General features: G+C 41.9%; 1 protein-coding gene across 1 annotated transcript in view; it reads left to right on the plus strand.

Moving 5' to 3' along the window:
- Positions 1 to 748: 748 nt before the first annotated feature.
- LOC112246797 (estrogen receptor beta-like) overlaps positions 749 to 22386 on the plus strand; it is a 30560-nt gene continuing 8922 nt past the window's right edge. The window contains exons 1-8 of the mRNA XM_042325375.1: positions 749 to 1236; positions 1439 to 1569; positions 1819 to 1935; positions 2082 to 2421; positions 4555 to 4595; positions 8501 to 8507; positions 11882 to 11934; positions 19011 to 19020. Coding sequence (XP_042181309.1) covers positions 827 to 1236; positions 1439 to 1569; positions 1819 to 1935; positions 2082 to 2421; positions 4555 to 4595; positions 8501 to 8507; positions 11882 to 11934; positions 19011 to 19020 — 1109 coding nt within the window. The 5' untranslated portion in view covers positions 749 to 826. The remainder of the gene's footprint in view (positions 1237 to 1438; positions 1570 to 1818; positions 1936 to 2081; positions 2422 to 4554; positions 4596 to 8500; positions 8508 to 11881; positions 11935 to 19010; positions 19021 to 22386) is intronic.

Genomic DNA, 22386 nt, shown 5'->3' on the forward strand with positions numbered 1-22386 from the left:
TGATGCTTTCTCTTCCATACACTAGGCATGAATTCCATCTCGCTCTGATCCATCTTAGCTGTGCTATACTCCAGGGGATAGAGAGGGGCAGACTCTAGCAAGGCATCAAAAACTTGTTAGCTACCTATCATAGCCTGGCTTTTAGTATCCAGCTGAGCATATTGAACAGAGGAAAAATCTATCAAGCTAGCACAGCTGAGTCAGTCACACACACACACACACACACACACACACACACACACACACACACACACACACACACACACACACACACACACACACACACACACACACACACACACACACACACAGCATGTTTCTTGAGAAGGTCTTCGGGGTGCAGAGGGAGATGCAACGTATGGACAATCTCACCGATTCCAAGGATTAGAACATTTAGGGGACAAATTAATAAATTGAGGGAATTAATTAATATATTTGGGGAAAATAAATATTGAGGGAATTAATAAAAACAAAAAACAGAGGGAACAAATAAAAAAAACAGAGGGAACAGTTTAGCCTGGCTGGGTTTTTTTTTCATCACCATGACACCTGAGGGGCTCCTTAAATGAATTCAAATAATGATCAAATAGTTTTTGTTGAGGAGGATGGGTGAAGATAACATTATCGTTGAGTGACTTGGTGTGCACTTTAGAATATCTATGTGGTATTTGAGTGTGACTCCATATCCACTTTCTCTATCCTGCTCTCTATCCCACTCTCCATCCCTCCCTCCATACTGCAGATGGACTTCTCTCTGACCGGTCCCAGTGAGCTATGCAATAGACATCAGCAGCAGCCACAACTTCAGCCCAATGTTAGCCCCAGCATGGCCTGTTTTCCTGGGAGTGGGACTGACACTTCTCCCCTGCTCCAGGTCCAGAAGGTGGGCTCCAACAAGGCCCCTGGACTCCTGCCCCCCATTTACAGCCCCCTCAGTGGCATGGAGAGCTCCAGCCTCTGCATCCCCTCTTCCCACACAGGCAGCAGCCATGATTACAGCCCTGTAGCCTTCTACAACCACTCTACGCTGGGCTACAGCAGACCAACCATCTCTGACAGCTACTCTCTGTGTCCCCCACTCAGTCCCCACCACTTCTGGCCCCCCACTGACCACGGCCAGCACAACATGCCCCTGCTGACCGAGCACTGTTCCCAACCCTTGCTGTACAGCAATCCCAAACACCACGCCCCCTTTGAAGAGCCTAAACCCCACAACCTCAACCTCACCCCTAGCAGGTAGCTACAACCTTCCAGCATCTGACAGTGACACACCCTCCGTTTGTATCTTTCAATCTTTACACCTGTCTTATTTGACCTTTGCTTGTCTCCTGTAACATCTCAGATGGGTAAACAAAAGGAGACAGCCTCTTAGTAAAACATAGGCAACCTATTTTGTAGTTTGTGTGTTAAACAGTGTGATTGATGTTCCTTCTCATAGCCCTCTCCTCCACCCTACCAAGCTGCCGGGGGAAAACTTCTGTGCCATATGTAATGAATACTCTTTGGGCTACCATTATAGCGTACAGTCTTGTGAGGGCTGCAAGGCCTTCTTCAAGAGGAGCATCCAAGGTAGGACCAACAAGGGAACTGTGTGGTGTCATTACAGTGTCTCTGCCCTGGGAACTGGGGTCATGGTGTCCACTGTAGGGTCTGATCTCTGCTGAGACCTCATTATATCCTGTTTTTACCTACTGTACTATAGATCTCCAAGGATTATCTGCAGTCTATTATGTAGTAATATGGTTAATTGTAGGTCAATCAGATGTGATGTATACAATTCATGTAATATTTCCCAATGTCTAGCTCTATCTTTTCTAGGGCACAAGGACTACATTTGTCCAGGGACTAACCAGTGCACTATCGACAAGAACCTCCGTAAAATGTGCCGGTCCTGCCGCCTACGCAAGTGTTATGAAGTGGGCATGAAGAAGTGCGGTAGGCAGCCATCGTCCTTATCTACTCTCTCTCACTTGCTGAGTTGTGAAACCCAATCTCATGTAGTCAAACATGTGAGCCTGTGAGCTTGTAGAAGTATCTGTAGGAGTGAAATCCATCAGTTGTTTGTCTGTGCTGTTGTTCAGGGATGAGGCCGGAGCGCTACAGTTACATGGGGGCGAGGCACAGGCGTGTGCCTCAGGGGCGGGGGGCACCAGGCGGGCTGGTGGGGGTCGGTGCCAGGGCCCAGTGGAATCTGGAGGGGGGCTCCCTCCCCCTGCTGGAGGTGCACCACTCATCCCTGACCCCTGAACAGCTGATATCCTGCATCATGGATGTGGAGCCGCCAGAGATCTACCTGATGGAGGACCTAAAGAGGCCTTTCACTGAAGCCAGCATGATGATGTCACTCATCAAACTGGCCAACAAGGAGCTGTTCCTCATGATCAGCTGGGCCAAAAAGATCCCTGGTGAGACACCTGTTCTGTGTGTGTGTGTGTGTGTGTGTGTGTGTGTGTGTGTGTGTGTGTGTGTGTGTGTGTGTGTGTGTGTGTGTGTGTGTGTGTGTGTGTGTGTGTGTGTGTGTGTGTGTGTGTGTGTCAGCTTGCGTGCAGCACATGTTCAAGGTTTGGTTGATGCCCCGAGTTTAAATGTGAGATACAGTAGGTATGTCTAAAGAAAGAAAGACTACATGGCTAGCTGTAGACCCTTCACACCCTACCCTACTTCTATATCTACTAACTGTGATCAGTACTGTAGTAGTTGGCCCTTAGCCTTCTCATTACCCCACGTACTGCAGCCAGCCATATGGCTGTGTAGTCCCGAGGGACAGGAAATCACACGGGCTATGAAGGGGTTACTCCTCTCCACTCCTCTCCTCTCCTCTCCTCTCCTCTCCTCTCCTCTCCTCTCCTCTCCTCTCCTCTCCTCTCCTCTCCTCTCCTCTCCTCTCCTCTCCTCTCCTCTCCTCTCCTCTCCTCTCCTCTCCTCTCCTCTCCTCTCCTCTCCTCTCCTCTCCTCTCCTCTCCTCTCCTCTCCTCTCCTCTCCTCTCCACCCTGCTGCAGAGCATTGTTCCCCCTCACTCAGGGTTGTAGAAATGGGGGTTTGGTGAAATAAGGAAATGTGAAAATTAGCTTGTATTGTCAATTATAAAGAAGAACAAAACCTCTTCAGACTAGCTGTGCATTGTGGATTTGCTCCAGAGAGCCCTGCAGTTTCATTTATGAAGGTGCCTCAGCATTTGGCTTTGTTCCAATATCCATCTCTCAGTACTTGTCCAGCTAAGACTGTTGTGCGCTTTAGGGTGCTCCTAGTCTGTCAGGGCTTTACTATCAAATCAAATCAAATCAAATTTATTTATATAGCCCTTCATACATCAGCTGATATCTCAAAGTGCTGTACAGAAACCCAGCCTAAAACCCCAAACAGCAAGCAATGCAGGTGTAGAAGCACGGTGGCTAGGAAAAACTCCCTAGAAAGGCCAAAACCTAGGAAGAAACCTAGAGAGGAACCAGGCTATGTGGGGTGGCCAGTCCTCTTCTGGCTGTGCCGGGTGGAGATTATAACAGAACATGGCCAAGATGTTCAAATGTTCATAAATGACCAGTATGGTTGAATAATAATAAGGCAGAACAGTTGAAACTGGAGCAGCAGCACGGTCAGGTGGACTGGGGACAGCAAGGAGTCATCATGTCAGGTAGTCCTGGGGCATGGTCCTAGGGCTCAGGTCCTCCGAGAGAGAGAAAGAAAGAGAGAATTAGAGAGAGCATATGTGGGGTGGCCAGTCCTCTTCTGTGCACTATGCATTTCATCTGTCCTTTATTAGTCCCTTTAAATGTAGGGGCCCTCTCTGAAAACTCTCTGAAATGAAAATGGATGGCCCTCCCTTCAGCAAAATGTATTTTACCTAAACCCTCACTGAACACTTAAAAAATCAAAAGTGACCCTCCCATATACCCCAAAATAATATTTAAAACAAAGTTGATAGCAGAGAACATGTCTACCATTTACCCTCACTTCTTGGACAGACCAGAGCCTTTGTCCTGTAAGCATTACATGGCAACGCTGAAATTTTGATAGCACACAGGGCTGCGAGCTAGAAGGTTGTTGGTTCGCAGACCACTATGGACTAAAGTAGGGATAGAAATATCTCCTTCATAGTAAAAGCATTGCATGAATCAATCGTCGTATTTTCAGGTCCGAGAAAAAATATCCTTTTATTAAAATTATATGTAATTCTATGTCATTTTACATATTAGTTGAATACATTTTTAATACCACACAAATGACCGAAATTACAGTCTATGAATGGACAGAGAGGTAGGCCTATCTTATCATATTTCTCCAATGCCAAATGAGTGTCTTGTTTGCAACGAAACTGTCCCTGTTTAAATACACTGCTCAAAAAAAATAAAGGGAACACTTAAACAACACAATGTAACTCCAAGTCAATCAAGGAGTGGTTCTGCAGGTGATAACCACAGACAACTTCTCAGTTCCTATGGTTCCTGTCTGATGTTTTGGTCACTTTTGAATGCTGGTGGTGCTTTCACTCTAGTGGTAGCATGAGACGGAGTCTACAACCCACACAAGTGGCTCAGGTAGTGCAGCTAATCCAGGATGGCACATCAATGGGAGCTGTGGCAAGAAGGTTTGCTGTGTCTGTCAGCGTAGTGTCCAGAGCATGGAGGCGCTACCAGGAGACAGGCCAGTACATCAGGAGACGTAGAGGAGGCCGTAGGAGGGCAACAACCCAGCAGCAGGACCGCTACCTCCGCCTTTGTGCAAGGAGGAGCAGGAGGAGCACTGCCAGAGCCCTGAAAAATGACCTCCAGCAGGCCACAAATGTGCATGTGTCTGCTCAAACGGTCATAAACAGACTCCATGAGGGTGGTATGAGGGCCCGACGTCCACAGGTGGGGGTTGTGCTTACAGCCCAACACCGTGCAGGACGTTTTTCATTTGCCAGAGAACACCAATATTGGCAAATTCGCCACTGGCGCCCTGTGCTCTTCACAGATGAAAGCAGGTTCACACTGAGCACGTGACAGATGTGACAGTCTGGAGACGCCATGGAGAACATTTTGCTGCCTGCAACATCCTCCAGCATGACCGGTTTGGCGGTGGGTCAGTCATGGTGTGGGGTGGCATTTCTTTGGGGGGCCGCACAGCCCTCCATGTGCTCGCCAGAGGTAGCCTGACTGCCATTAGGTACCGAGATGAGATCCTCAGACCCCTTGTGAGACCATATGCTGGTGCGGTTGGCCCTGGGTTCCTCCTAATGCAAGACAATGCTAGACCTCAGGCTGGAGTGTGTCAGCAGTTCCTGCAAGAGAAAGGCATTAATGCTATGGACTGGCCCGCCCGTTCCCCAGACCTGAATCCAATTGAGCACATCTGGGACATCATGTCTCGCTCCATCCACCAACGCCACGTTGCACCACAGACTGGCCAGGAGTTGGCGGATGCTTTAGTCCAGGTCTGGAAGGAGATCCCTCAGGAGACCATCCGCTACCTCATCAGGAGCATGCCCAGGCGTTGTAGGGAGGTCATACAGGCACGTGGAGGCCACACACACTACTGAGCCTCATTTTGACTTGTTTTAAGGACATTACATCAAAGTTGGATCAGCCTGTAGTGTGGTTTTCCACTTTAATTTTGAGTGTGATTCCAAATCCAGACCTCCATGGGTTGATAAATTTGATTTCCATTGATCATTTTTGTGTGATTTTGTTGTCAGCACATTCAACTATGTAAAGAGAAAAGTATTTCATAAGAATATTTCATTCATTCAGATCTAGGATGTGTTATTTTAGTGTTCCCTTAATTTTTTTGAGCAGTGTTTAAAGAAATCTGAGAATCAATCAATCAAATGTATTTATAAAACCCTTTTTACATCAGCCGATGTCACAAAGTGCTATACAAAAACCCAGCCTAAAACCCCAAACAGCAAGCAATGCAGATGTAGAAGCACGTGGCTAGGAAGTCATTAAGAATCTGAGCATGGTACTTTCAAAAGTTAGGCCTACCTTTCCACCACATACAGAGTAGGCCTGCCGATGCAGAAAAATTGAAGCTTTAACTGCTGGCCTCTCTTCTACCGTGGCTTAACCCAATGAGAGGTCACAAGTGTTTCCCTAAATGCTATCTGTGTTTAAATATCTTCCATTGTACAGAAAGTGAATAGCTTAATCATTTGATAGTGACATAATTAGATTACTTCCCTGAATGTCAAAGAAACAAAACAATGATATCCCCAAGTGTATCAGAGTCAAGTCTTTCCCGGGTGTTTTACAGCTTGTTTCTAGCATAAAGCATTGCGGATCAAAGCAATGTTATAGATCACTTTATATAATCAGATCTGTTTAATTTTCTACACAATTTTAAAACTCTAAGGATCCACCCCTTTTTTTCAATTTTCACCTAAAATGACATATCCAAATCTAACTGCCTGTAGATCAGGCCCTAAAGCAAGGATATGCATATTCTTGGTACCATTTGAAAGGAAACACTTTGAAGTTTGTAGAAATGTGAAAGGAATGTAGGAGAATATAACACAATAGATCTGGTAAAAGATAACACAAAGAAAAAAAAACTGTTCTGTTGTATTTTTTGGTACCTTCTTCTTTGAAATGCAAGAGAAAGGCCATAATATTCACGATCGTCGTGGTAATCATACTCGGACCAAGGTAGAAATAAATGCGCTAGATCACCCACCCTAGTCACACCCCGACCTAACCAAAATAGAGAATAAAAAGGCTCTCTATGGTCAGGGCGTGACAATAATGTATTATTCCAGCCCAGGTGCAATTTAGATTTTGGCCACTAGATGGCAGCAGTGTATGTGCAAAGTTTTAGACTGATACAACAACCATTGCATTTCGTTAAAAATGTTGTATCAGGACTGCCCAAATGTGCCTAATTTGTTTATTAAAACCTGTTATGGCAAGGCGATCCCCGAGGGGAACTCCACCCCCCCCTTCAGCTTAAAAGGTGGTGCAGGGAATTCAAAAATATATGTCCAATACAGCAAATGAAAGATAAACATCTTGTTCATCTACCCATCATGTCCGATTTTTTAAATGTTTTACAGCGAAAACACAACATATATTTATGTTAGACCACCACCAAATCAAAGGAAAAACACCTTTGGCTTTTTCCAGCCAAAGATAGAGTCACAAAAGCAGGATTAGAGATAAAATGAATCACTAACCTTTTGAAAATCTTCATCAGATGACACTCATATGACATGTTACACAATACATTTATGTTTTGTTCGATAATATGCATATTTGTATCCACAAATCTCGGTTTACATTGACGCCATGTTCAGAAATGCCTCCAAAATGTCCGGAGGAATTATAGAAAGCTACGCCAGATAACAGAAATACTCATCATAAACTTTGACTAAAGATACATGTTCTACATATAATTAAAGATTCACTGGTTCCTAATTAATAATGCAACCGCTGTGTCAGATTTTTTTTAAACGTTACGAAAAAAGCCTACCATGCAATAATCTGAGACAGTGCTCAGACGTAAAAGTATTTCTCCGCCATGTTGGAGTCAACAGAAATATGAAATTACATCATAAATATTCCCTTACCTTTGATGATCTTTCATCAGAATGCAGTGCAAGGAATCCTAGTTCCACAATAAATCGTTGTTTTGTTCCATAATGTCCAATACTAGTGTCCAATTAGCTGCATTTGCTAGCACTTTCAGCTCACATGCCCAAAAGCTGACGCTGGTCCAGGACAACTCGCACGAAAACTTCAAAAAGATATATTCCATGAACTGGTCAAACTAAGTAGAGAATCAATCTTCAGGATGATATTTTCATACATATCCAATAACGTTCCAACCGGATCATACGTTTTCATCTGCAGCCAAATGGAACGTCGGTGGCACCCACAGAGAAATGTGCCACAGGGAAATTGCATTCTGCCAAGACCGTGACTATTTCCCCTCCCATTCGGTCAAAGTTCACACCAGAAGCTCCATTCGACGTTCTACTGAATGAGGACATCTAGTGGAAGGCATAGGAAGTGCTACCAGATCCATATCTTGTTTGGAAAGGAAGGGGCAATGACGTCAAATTTGACCCACATTTCTTTCACTTCTTGTCTGGAAGATTGCCTGCCCTATGAGTTCTGTTATACTCACAGACATAATTCAAACAGTTTTAGAAACGTCAGAGTGTTTTCTATCCAATAGTAATAATAATATGCATATATAAGCAATCTAGGACAGAGTAGGATGCAGTTCACTATGGGCAAGCAATTCATCCAAAGTGAAAATACTGCCCCTGTCCTCAACAAGTTTTAATAACTTTTCATGTTCAAAATTGTGCACTCCTCAAACAATAGCATGATATTATCTTACTGTAATAGCTACTGTAAATTGGACAGTGCAGTTAGATTAACAAGAATATAAGATTCTGCAAATATCAGATATGTCTATGTCCTGGGAAATGTTCTTGTTACTTACAACCAAATGCTAATCGCATTAGCCTACATTAGCTCAACCGTCCCGTGGAAGGGACACTGATCAGCTAACAAGGAGTAGGCCTGTGCTTTTTGCCATTTTCTTTAATAAAAGGTAGGCCTATAGCATACCCTCTCATACCCATCCATTTGAGTCTTGGTTTTAACAGCCCTTCACTGACACTGAGGTAGACTATTTAGTTAAAGAGTGCCTGGTGGTGGGTGAAGGAATTGATATTGATATAGCAGCCTATCGCCTAATTCAGTCTGTCAAACATGTAGGCCTACCTCTTATTTCTTAAACAGCAAGAAATAGGCTCCTTCACAAAGCCCTCTTGTTGTTAGTAAAGTGTAATGTAGCCTAGTTTTATTTACACCATCCCAGCAGCTATCTCAGAAATAAAACTTTGCTCCCTGCTTCTCCAAGTATTCACTTCGTAGCCTATAGCACTCAACCTCAACTCTGAACCTCGAAGCCAGTTTCACTGCGTTTTTTATTTATTGTTGCCTCTAATCAGGTAGTGATTTAAACCTGGGACACCAGGTGTGTGCAATTAATTATCAGGTAGAACAGAAAACCAGCAGGCTCCGGACCTCGTAGGATAAGAAACACCTGTGCCTATAGGCTATGTATAATTTGATTGAGACCACACTAAATTGCCTATAGGCGGGGTGAGTTTAGTTCAATTGAACGTTTGTTACGTTGCGTAATGGTTTGTACTGAAAGACATAAAATGGCGATCGGCAAATTCGGCATTGGTTATTACTTTGTTTGTTTTAAACATCACTGGAAAAAGATTTGGGAATGTGCACAGTTGATTCATCTAAAATGCAGTGATACTAGCTTTGGGCATGGGGTCAATGAAACTTACCTTTGCTGTCGGTGTGCTGTACAAGCGGGGATATGTGATCATTGAAGGTGGAGTGGGACCAGAGGACTCACCTACAGTGGTTGCTCCACTAAATGTTTTGCTATTATGCTGCAGGACTTAAGAGGTAATTTGTGGTTTAGTACGGTACCCTGTATCACTACTTCATTGATCCAGACTAGCGCAAGGGGAAGTTAGAGCACTGATTATGCTTTTGGGTCCTACTGTGTCTCTAACTTACAATGAATGGGTGACATAAACCTAAATAGAAACTGATAATTGTGCAGGACTTCAGTATTACTTACTAAAACTGTTGTTACACTAAGGTTTTTATTATTTTATTTTGCTCTTGCTGTAGTATTGTAGCTCACTCCTGACCGGTCACATTGTACAGTGCCTGAGTGGCGCAATGGTATAAGACATTTTTGATTTCTTTCCCTCTAAAAACAGAAATAAATCATTCTAAATAACAAACTGGCTTTATTTACAAATGAGTAACAATGTCTCACCCCATGTTCAAGAATGGCCTTTTCTCACTAATTTTACATTATTTGAAAACAAAATCATCTCCAAAGTATTGTTATTTTTTAAACAAGGCGAATGTTATTAATTTTTAATGATATAAAAGTCCCTTGGATATTCTCAAAGATATATTATAAACCATGTTATTAGCAGAACAATATACACTACCATTCAAAAGTTTGGGGTCACTTAGAAATTTCCTTGTTTTTGAAAGAAAATCAAATTTTCTGTTCATTTAATAACATAAAATTGATCAAAAATACAGTGTAGACATTGTTAATGTTGTAAATGACTATTGTAGCTGGAAACGACTGATTTTGAATGGAATATCTACATAGGCGTACAGAGGCCCATTATAAGCAACCATCACTCCTGATTAAAGAAGCAAAAAAACAGGCAATCTTTAGACTAGTTGAGTATCTGGAGAATCAACATTTGTGGGTTCGATTACAGGCTCAAAATGGTCCGAAAAAAATACTTTCTTCTGAAACTCGTCAGTCTATTCATATTCTGAGAAGAAATTGCCAAGAAAACTGAAGATCTCGTACAACGCTGTGTACTACTCCCCTCACAGAACAGCGCAAACTGGCTCTAACCAGAATAGAAAGTGGAGTTGGAGGCCCTGGTGCACAACTGAGCAAGAGGACAAGTACATTAGAGTGTCTAGTTTGAGAAACAGACGCCTCACAAGTCATCAACTGGTAGCTTCATTAACTTCTTGACGCACCTTTCCCGTTAACGGGATCATTTTCATCAACACCCGCTGAATTGTAGTGCGCCAAATTCAAATTTATTTACTAAAAATATTAAATTTTCATGAAATCACAAGTGCAATATAGCAAAACACAGTTTAGCTTGTTGTTAATCTACCTGGCGTGTCAGATTTCAATACAGATTTTCGGCGAAAGCATAACAAGCGTTTATGTAAGAACATCTCTCTCAGTAGACAAAATATTACAAACAGCTAGCAGCCAAGTAGATTGGTCACGAAAGTCAGAAAAGCAATAAATGAAATTGCTTACCTTTGATGATCTTTGGATGTTTGCACTCACGAGACTCCCAGTTACACAATAAATGTTCCTTTTGTTCCATAAAGATAATTTTTATATCCAAAATATCTCCATTTGTTTGGCGCGTTATGTTCAGAAATCCACAGGCTCGAGCGGTCATGACATCGCAGACGAAAATTCCAAATAGTATCCGTAATGTCCACAGAAACATGTTAAACGTTTTTTATAATCAATCCTCAGGTTGTTTTTAAAATATATAATCGATAATATATCAACCGTGACTGTAGCTTTTTCAATAGGAGAGGGAGAGACAATGGCTGCCCCACTCTGTTGCGCAAGCAAAACTCTCAAACACCCAGCTATCCACTGACACGATGTGATCGTTCTCGCTCATTTTTCAAAATAAAAGCCTGAAACTATGTCTAAAGACTGTTGACACCTTGAGGAAGCCATAGGAAAAGGAATCTGGTTGATATCCCTTTAAATGGAGGCAAGGCATCCAATGGAACAGAGAGCTTTCAGGAAAAACAGCACTTCCTTGTTGGATTTTCCTCAGGTTTTCGCCTGCAATATCAGTTCTGTTATACTCACAGACAATATTTTGACAGTTTTGGTTTTCTATCCTAATCTGACAATTATATGCATATTCTAGTTTCTGGGCCTGAGAAATAGGCCGTTTCAAATGGGTACGTTTTTTAGCCAAAAAAACAAAAATCCTGCCCCCTACACTCAAGAAGTTAACTAGCACTGGCAAAACACCAGTCTCAACATCAACAGTGCAGAGACGACTTCGGGATGCTGGCCTTCTAGGCAGAGTTGCAAAGTAAAAGCCATATCTCAGACTGACCAATAAAAATAAAGATTAAGCTGGGCAAAAGAACACAGACACTGGACAGAGGAACTCTGCCAGGCAACATGAGTCTCACTAGTGTTGAGTAATGTGCTGGTAAAAGTGGTGTAGGTCTTATTTATTTAGAGCATATTGAAGTTAGAAGCAATAGGATTTGAAGCAATAGCCTACAACTATTTTAGCACCATTTCACGCTGCTCTGAGACAAGCATGGGGACTGGTCTTGATAAATCAATGAGATGTTTATTTTCACTGAATCTCCGTTTGGGTATTGGTTAGACTACAATTATACAATTAGGGTATGGAAATGTTATGTTCTTAGTGTAACCTTTATTTAACTAGGCAAGTCAGTTAAGAACAAATTCATATTTACAATGATGGCCTACACTGGCCAAACCCGGACGACGCTGGGCCAATTGTGTGCCGGTTGTGATACAGCCTGGATCAAATACGCACACTCCCAGATCCATTACATTATATCTTAGTCTCAGGGATGAGTTCCTTCTCCTCAAGGCCAATAAATCCTCTTACCTTCCGGACTGATCAGATTCACCCAACACCAGAACTACAACTAAATAAACAACGTTTAATACTTAACAAACCCCGATGTCATAGTTTTTTGGGCTACAACCCAAATATATAATTCTGACAAACAAAGTGGGACATGTGTGATTTAGAGCCATAAACCTTTTGTTAACTGACAATTCAAAGGTGCTTTGTCAGCAGTGTCACGCCCTGACCTTAGAGAATCTGTTTATGTCTCTAGTTTGGTTTGGTCAGGGTGTGAGTTGGGGTGGGTATTCTATTATTTGTATTTCTATGTTTTGGCCGGGTAGGGTTCTCAATCAGGGACAGCTGTCTATCGTTGTCTCTGATTGAGAACCCTACTTAGCTAGCCCTTTTTCCACCTGTCTTTGTGGGAAGTTTACTTTGTTTGGGCACATAGCCTTTAGCCTCACGTTTTTTTTTTTGGGTGTGTAGTGTTTATTGTTTTGTTCGGCGACATTTTCCAAATAAAGAGAAAATGTACGTTCCCCACGCTGCACTTTGGTCCTCTTCTTTTAACTGCCGTGACAAGCAGTCAGAGTTTGATATGGCCAAAATTCAAAGTCAAACTTAACTCAAGAACCTAAAAAAAACAAATCAATAAGGAATGTAAAAATACAAGGACTGTATGTTTGAAGAAAACAATATCGGTATTAATATTATTGTATTTTCAGATAGCTCATAGATTTATGGGATGTCAACCTCTCAGCAATTTAAAGGGCAAAGATACTGTAATAAGAACACCGGTTTCCCGCGTGCCCACACAACATGGGGATCCTTTAGATAAATAGCCCGTCAAGTTGTATGGTCGGGAGTAGGTTACAGTACTGGGCTAAAATAAAGTACTATGGCACTTAAATAAAGTGCCATAGAATTCTGCGGCACCATGCAAGCTGTGCCGCAGTATGCTGGAACTTTTATAGGGCGAACCACTGTAGGATGGAGAGTGCACCAAAGGAGGGGGGCTCCACAGCAGCGCAGAGGCGATAGACTGGGGATGTGGTGGTGTGGACAACGGGGCAGCGGAAGCTGAGCTGGCAATGCATGAACATGGGGAGGGGTGCTCCATAGTGCACAGGGAGGCGAGTTTCAAGTGGATCGAGAATTCAGCAAGGCCTTTGGGAAGAAAGGTTCACATTTTGTGCAATTAAATGTCCAAAGCTTACTACTGAAGATGGATGAGATACGCCTGTTGGTTCGCAAATCAGAGGTGGGTGTCTTATGTTTTACAGAGACATGGTTGGATTAATCTGTTTGTGAAATTGAGATGGACAATTATTCTGTCAGGAAGGATTGGAACGGTGATGAGATATGTGAGAGAGATTAAAGTAGACGGCACGCGTCAAAGTAATTGATTTATGACCCTGCGTCATGATGACGTGTGCATGTCCAAATATGGGCCTCCGGCCCCGTCCATCCTGTTCCTGTGGTCACGTGTTAGAGGGTGTGTGTTATTTTATATCTATATGGCATCCTTTGAAGTAGTCATGGTGATTGATGTCTAGGGGCCTGGTTGAACTGGGGGGGTTGAGTGTTTGAACTTTTGGAACGTGTATGTCCCCCACCCCCAGTTTTATTGCCCTTATGTTTGTTATCTATGAAGCAGGAATGTGTGTGTGTGTGTGTGTGTGTGTGGGTGTTAGAAACAAGGAATGTGTGTGTGTGTGGGGGGGGTTGAGTGTTTGAACTTTTTAACGTGTATGGCCCCCACCCCCAGTTTTATTGTCCTTATGGTTGTTATCTATGAAGCAGGAATGTGTGTGTGTGTGTGTGTGTGTAGGGGGGGGGGGTGTTAGAAACAAGGTCCCTTGGCATTGTGTCCATTTCAGGCTTTAAACAACAATTAAACAGCCATCTAAATAATGTTTCTCAGCCTAGTTTCCTATTTAGTTCTCTTTATATGTACAGGCACAGAGCTTCCAGATGGCTCCAGCCTAAGGATTTTCAGTGCATGTACACCTGGGGAGATTAGAACCCCAAAGAAAAGATCCTAAAGGTAATTTCAGATTCAGGTTTATCATGACAGCCGCTTTATGAAAGGCCTTTACTTATGGCTAAACAGCTTCTACACATCTTATTAATTAATGATGTGGGCATACCCAGGATTTACAAGCAGGACGTTTGATCTACACATGGAGGGAAAACTTACGGATTCAGGTTTATCATGACAGCCTCCTTATGAAAGGCCTTTACTTAGGGCTAAACAGCTTCTACACAGCTCATTAATTAATGCTGTGGGATGATGAAATTAGGTGTTTCTAGGAGGGCTTAAACAAATCTACAGTGAAACAAACATGTACACTTTACATACATATTTATTGACATTTAAAAAGACCACAGTAACATGACAGAATTTGTGCAAATGCGACGAAATCTGCTAGGGGATATTAAATGTACAACAGTAGTATTCTGTAACAAGCAATACGTGTTCAACATGTGGCACATGCAATCATGACAGCCTCTTTATGAAAGGCCTTTAACTATGGCTAAACAGTTTTCTACACATCTTATTAATGAATGATGTGGGCATACCTAGGATTTACAGGCAGGACGTTTGATCTACACAGGGAGGGAAAACTTACGGAGTTATGATGGAGCGGGCAAGCGTCTTTGAGTTGGTGAATTCGAAACGGATAATGGTCAGGGCTAACCGGACCCTTTATCTGTAAGAAATAGTAAACATTTTGGAATTATAACAAGTGTTAAAATGTAGGTACTAAATATTTTGAATTAAATCACTGGTTTTAAAAATGTATCTCACGCTTTAACGATAGGGGAAGAGGTCATTTCATATTTTGGTTTATGGGGGTTATTAACTTTATGGAAAACATATTCACACTATGTGGATTATAAACATGTACGTACATAGAGAACCAACACATCAAGATCTAACAGGGATGAGTGGGGATTCATAGTACAACAGGAGGCTTCTGTAACCTGCAATACGTGTTAAATATGTTTTACATACATCCACGACTGAATGGTTTCACAAACTACCTTTAAAGGTTTTGTCAGAAAGTTGTAACAGGCCTCATTCAACAGTCTAGAGATGAACCTAGAGACACCAAAAACATCACCGCTTAGAGCAGCTTGGAGATTATTAGCCATGTAAGTGGGGAGCAAAAGAGTGGATTTAACCAACTCTGTACAAACCCCGACACGGGGTATGATAACTCTGACGCGTACGTCTAATGATTATTGTAGATGTTTACAACTGAGGGAGTTGACAGTAGGTCAATGAGATGTATAAAGGCAAATTGACATAACGGACCTCAAAGACCAACAGCCTACTTAATAATATAGAATGCAGGGGTGTGTACTGAACATGTAACCATTATAAAATAAAATAATGTCTCGAAACACCCCCTAGTTAGGGACAGAACGTGGAGCATATACTTTAACACTATGTTACCACAGCTTTAGCGCAAACCCACAGCCCCGAATATTTAGCTGCCAGGACAGATTAAAAAAGAGATGTGAATAAGTGAATCCCTCCTAATAGATATTTCTGAAGGCTACTGGACATAGGTGATTGGGAAGCGACTGTTAGACGTAGATTCTCAGAAACAATTTATAGTCTTTCCTACAATGGTATGTTATAAAGTTTGTAATAATGTACAACTGTAGACCTCCAATGTTTTTACATAAAAACACTAATGATGCATGTTTAAATAGTAGTACAATTTGGTAATTAATTCTAACATGTCTTTAAAAAGTTAGTACTATATATTTTGGTATTAAATCAATGGTTTTAAAACAGTATCTCACCCTTTAACGATGGGAAAATGTCCTTTCCAGCCATCAACCCGGTCTTTCATGAAGAAAAAAAGACACGGAAAATCCGGGTGCGTGCGTGAGTGTGCAGTACAACTGTAGGCCTCCAATGTTTTTACATAAAACACTAATGATGCATGTTTAAATAGTGGTACAATTTGGTCATTAATTCTAACACGTCTTTAAAAAGTTAGTACTATATATTTTGGAATTAAATCACTGGTTTTAAAAATGTATCTCACCCTTTAAGATGGGAAAATGTCCTTTCCAGACATCACCCCGGTCTGTCACGAAGAAAAAGACATGGAAAATCAGGGTGCGTGCATGAGTGTGCGTGTCACGGAGCAGCAGGAGTGTGTGTGTGTGCGTTTCAAAAACAAAGGGTGTGTGTGTGTGTTCAACAGGGGCGACTGTACACGAGTTATTTGTGTTTTAAACAGGGGGGACAACGTTTTATTTTTATTTTTTTATTATTTTTTATTATTATTTTTTAGGTATGATGGACAACTGACACAACGGGTGACTTGGATGCATTAGGGACTCTGAACGACATCGGAGGAACCGATGAAACAGACAGTTATGTATTTTTGTATGAAAGGTCTACGAACGTTGGAACATCTACAACTATTGAAGATGCAAAAAGGGGTTTTCAGAAATACATTTGGTTTGCAGATATGTATTATTATGATTATATTATTATTATTATGGCTGCATCCCTTGTTCTCAATTTCCGCCTGAAGACATACCCTAATCTAACTGCCTGTAGCTCAGCCCCAGAGGCAAGGATATGCATATTCTTAGTATCATTTGAATGGAAACATTCTGAAGTTTGTGGAAATGTTAATTGTATACGTTTTCTGTTTTTTATTGTTGTAGCATCATCTTTAACATGTACCAGAATAGAGTCAGTCAGACCACACAGTCAGATAGGATGCTGGATATAATTTTGATGGATAGCACAAGAGGGCAACTGTAGGTGTGCAAGGTTTCAGACTGATAACTTCAGGAATGGGTGAGCTACATGACATTTAGCATGAAGTCACCCAGGTATCCCACACAAGTTGCCCAAATGTACCCAAGTGGCCGTATTGGTGAAATGACCTATAACTATATACAACAGTGCAAATAACTATATACAACATATCAAAAAGCAATTCTAACACACACAAAAAAAAAGTTTCAAAAAATATTAGAAAATAAATATTTTTTAAAAACAGTACACCCTTTGGAAGTCCTCTACACAATACTTTGCTGCCTGTGCCATGTCCCATAGCAGTCTCTTTCTGATGTTCAGTTTGCCTCTGCTTTACAAGTGGTGCAGTTCATGCGACACAGAACACAACGACGCCTCCATGCTGTGCCCTTTTGGCCCTGAGACACAGTCATGCCTGCAGTAATGAACTGTGGCATATGAACACCACTGGAGGCAGGAGTAGAGTGGGCAGAGGTAGAGCGGGCAGCTTGGCACCAGGGCTCCCAGTCGGAGTCGCTATCACTGTGAAAGAAAATAAATAAAAAAATATTTGTATTGTATGAGCCTTTTATCATCACATAAAATAAACAGATATGTATTGTGTAGAGCAGAGGGAACAGTCACTAAGGTGAAGTGCTGTTCCATTCAACTCCGGCCATTGTTGTGGGCCTGCCCTCCCCTGAACAGCACCCAATGGCTATTTCATACGGAAATGGAGAGGAGAAGCAGGCGCAGTGGCCATGTGTGTGTTTGCTGTTCTACTCCATTCCATTTGAATAAAAAAATTGAAAATATATATATCTGACATGGAATATATATATATTATTATATATATATATATATATATACACACACACACACACATACATATATACACAAACACCCAAACAAACCAACACACACACACACACAAACAAACCACACATTTCATTGCAAATTGCAAAATGTATATATATATATATTTTTTTTTTTGTGAAAAAATACATATATATATATATATATATATTTCATAAAACGGCATTAGCACTTAACCGTCCAGAAGTATGTCCTGTCCTTGCAGAAACAGCTTCTCAGTTCCTGTTTGAATCATAACACTCAAAGATTCCTCAAACTAAAAAAATCTGTTTCACTTTTTCACTTTCACTTTAGACTTTGACTTCGCTTTTCCTGATTTATTCGCCATGATGTCTTCAATGAAATCGTTGAAAATACAACTTTCCGAAATACTGCTGCGCGTAACAAGCGTCAGCAACTCCTCTGATAGTCAAGGCGAGAATGGAGTTCCTTACGCGTGCATTTACAAACAAGGAATGGTGGTCCAACCCAAAACCATTACATACTGGCGTTTACCTCAGCTCATTGGCTATCTACCCAGCTAGATTTCAAGAAGATCAGTGGTCATTGGGCAGAAATACAGTCAATCAACGAAGCTTCGCTAAAATTATTGGTGCGCAAGGTAGTCATAGCTAGTTGTTTACAAATCAGTTCACTTCGGTCAATACTCCCTGCAAAAAAAACTATGACGTTTGGCTGTGTTGCAAACATCCAGAGGAATGCACTGAAATCAACCATGAATAGATAAACGATTGTTTACCGTGTGTAATTACGTTGAATGCTCCGTAAAAAAATGATAGAGATGGAATTCACGGCACAAACGGGTTACAAAATGTTTCGATTTAGGGTATAAAAATAGATTTTATCAAAGGAAATGGCACTTCATTTGATCACTGGGACCCTCAGGAAGAGAAATAAGAGCAAGATATCAGAATGTAAGTCATAATTTTACCTTCAGATGTGAATGTGTAAAACCTGTCATGGCGGAAAATGTTTTTGTTATTGATTGCTCTTCTCAAACAGAAGCATGGAATTTGTTCTCTGTAATAGCTATTTTAAATGGGAAAACGTAGTTTGATTACCAAGATCCTAATCTTTTGAAGGATGCTTGCATTTTCAAGAATGTTTAATGTTACGACGTTGTATTTTTAGTTGTCACTCTGAATTTTCCCCTGATGTTGATCCCTGTACGGGGATCGCAGCCATAAGAGGTTTTAACAGGTGTGCCTTGTTAAGAGTAAATTTGTGTAATTTCTTTCCTTATTGCGTTTGAGCCAGTCAGTTGTGTTGTGACAAGGTAGGGTTGATATACAGACGATAGCCCTATTTGGTAAAAGACCAAGTCCATATTATGCAAGAACAGCGCAAATAAGCAAAGAGAAATAACAGTCCATCAATACTTTAAGACATGACGCTCAGTCAATCTGGAAAATTTCAAGAACAAATTTTCCAATCCAGAAAATTTCCTCAAGTGCAGTTGCAAAAACCACCAAGTGCTTTGATGAAACTTGCTCTCAATAGAACCGCCACAGGAAAGGAAGACCCCGAGTTACCTCTGCTGCAGAAGATGAGTTAATTTGAGTTACCAGCCTCCAAAATTGCAGCCCAAATAAAAGCTTTACAGTGTTCAAGTAACAGACTCATCTCAACATCAACTGTTCAGAGGAGACTGCGTGAATCAGGCCTTCATGGTCGAATTGCTGCAAAGAAACCACTACCAAAGGACACCAATAAGAAGAGACTCGCTTGGGCCAAGAAACACAAGCAATGGACATTAGACTGGTGGAAATCTGTCCTTTGGTCTGATGAGTCCAAATTTGAGATTTTTGGTTGGCTATCAAACATGGCTCCCACTGCATTCTGCAGAGATGCACCATCCCATCTGGTTTGCGCTTAGTGGGACTATAATTTGTTTTTCAACAGGACGTTGACCCAAAACACACATCCACACTGTGTAAGGGCTATTTGACCAAGAAGGAGAGTGATGGAGTGCTGCATCAGATGACCTGGCCTCCACATTCACTCAAACTCAACCCAACTGAGATGGTTTGGGATGAGTTGGACCACAGAGTGAAGGAAAAGCAGCCAACAAGTGCTCAGTATATGTGGGAACTCCTTCAAGACTGTTGGAAAAGCATTCCAGGTGAAGCTGGTTGAGAGAATGACAAGAGTTTGCAAAGCTGTCATCAAGGCAAAGGGTGGCTACTTTGAAGAATCTCAAATATAAAATATATTTCTGATTTGTTTAACACTTTTTTGGTTACTACATGATTCCAAGTGTGTTATTTCATAGCGTTGATGTCTTCACTATTATTCTACAATGTAGAAAATAGTCAAAATAAAGAAAAACCCTTGAATGAGTAGGTGTGTCCAAACTTTTGACTGGTACTCTATATATATCATAATAAGCAACTCGTTCAAAAATACTGAAGAACATTGAAATTTCGTCGTTTTAATGTTTGCTTCAAACATACAGTCCTTGTATTTTTACATTCCTTATTGATTTGTTTTTTTTAGGTTCTTGAGTTAAGTTTGACTTTAAATTTTGGCCATATCAAACTCTGACTGCTGACCTTTTGAATCACCTTTTGAATTGTCAGTAAACAAAAGGTTTATGGCTCTAAATCACACACGTCCTACTTTGTTTGTCAGAATTATATATTTGTGTTGTAGCCCAAAAAACTATAACATTGGGGTTGGCTTATTTAGGTGTAGTTCTGGTGTTGGGTGAATCTGATCAGTCCGGAAGGTAAGAGGATTTATTGGCCTTGAGGAGAATGATCTCATCCCTGAGACTAAGATACAATGTAATGGATGTGGGAGTGTGCGTATTTGATCCAGGCTGTATCACAACTGGCGCACAATTGGCCCAGCGTCGTCCGGGTTTGGCCAGTGTAGGCCGTCATTGTAAATATGAATTTGTTCTTAACTGACTTGCCTCGTTAAATAAAGGTGAAATAAAATGTTTACAAAAAAATGATGCATACTCCCACATACATTACACTGTATCTTAGTCTCAGGGATGAGAACATTCTCCCCAAGGCCAATAAATCCCCGACGCCTGCGTTTCCGAGAGGATCCCCTCGGGAATCATTGGGCACAAGTGACTCATTTTTTACTGTGCCTACGAAACGGGGCAGCGCTAGGTAAGAGTACTATGGTGGGTCATACTGGGAGTTTTCAAACTCCCATTACTCGTACTCTCTTTCATGTTATCCTGCTGGGGGGTGACCCATCTAAATCTCTCCGAGTGCTCATTGACTCTGGAGCTGAGTTTTATGGACGCTACTCTGGTATCAGAGCTGGGTATTGTGGGAGAATTATATACATGATTTGATAACAAAAGAGAAAAGGTACATTTATGGGTTCATTCCTGTTCTGGTAAAGTGCATTTTTTATTGTATAGGGCAGGAAGCAGTTAAAGGCCGTGGGGGTAGGGGACACTAAAAATGCAGACACATAGACGCTTAAGACCAGCTGGGCATACAAGGATCAAAGAGGTTGCCTAAGGACGGGGTCAGTCAAATGACCAACTGATGGATTGCAGGCATCAATCACATCACAGGGGACACAAGTCTGTTTGATCTTAGACAACCATATGAAGTGAAGGCGACCAGGGCAGCTGAACACACTAAAAACTAGAGACACATACAAAAGGGACACAGAGTTAATTACAGAGCCAAAGCATAGGGCTGTAAAATAGAGGAATGTATAATATTTTTAGTATAGCTGGACACGCTAGAAACTGAGGAGACACAGTCTGCTGATCCTAGATAGTACACAAACAAAATAATGCATTTAACTAAGTGCAGGAACAGGAAAGGTCTTGTCATCTGCCGAAAGCAGATGTGGGCGTTACTGGGCTGAACAAGCAGAATTGGGATGTAACTTAATTTGCATATGGGAGGGACTTATATGGTAGGTGTATAACTCAGAGGGAGGGCTCTGAAAAAGTGTGTGTGTTCCGCGGACCGCTCCGGCTTAAGATACTGTTGTATTAAAAGTCTATCATTGAATTCAAAGTTCTTAGTTGTCATATTTGAACCGATTTGCCACTACAGTATCTCCACACAGCTCCTCTGTGTTCCCATGGACGCCAGAGCACTGGACGGACGTTCCATAGGCAGGGTCCCTCATAGTACGGTGCCCGTTAACCTGTGTGTGTCGGGCAATCACAGTGAGTCCACACAGCTTCTTCTCATTCAATCTCCCCATGTTCCTGTTGTTTTGTGATTCTCATGGCTCCAGAGGCACAACTCCGTTATTGACTGGACCACTGGTCCTATCCTGGGTTGGAGCCCGTTCTGCCACTCACATTGCCTTCAGGCGGCTTAGCCTGCCCCGGGATGTCCTGCTGCGGTCTCTGGTAAAGCCTCGGATATCTCGTTCCAGCAGAATACCAGGACCTCCTAGAGGTGTTCATCAGCAAGGCTTGCGCTCCTCCCTCCGCATCGTCCCTACGATTGCGCTATTGATCTCGTCCCGGGCACAACACCGCCTCGTGGGTGACTATATTCCCTGTCTGGCCCTGAGACCAAGGCCATGGAGGAGTACATGTAGGACTTTCTGGCTGCTGGGAGCATTCAT

The sequence above is a fragment of the Oncorhynchus tshawytscha genome, linkage group LG08, assembly GCF_018296145.1.
Source record: "Oncorhynchus tshawytscha isolate Ot180627B linkage group LG08, Otsh_v2.0, whole genome shotgun sequence".
In the NCBI taxonomy this organism is placed as follows: domain Eukaryota; kingdom Metazoa; phylum Chordata; class Actinopteri; order Salmoniformes; family Salmonidae; genus Oncorhynchus; species Oncorhynchus tshawytscha.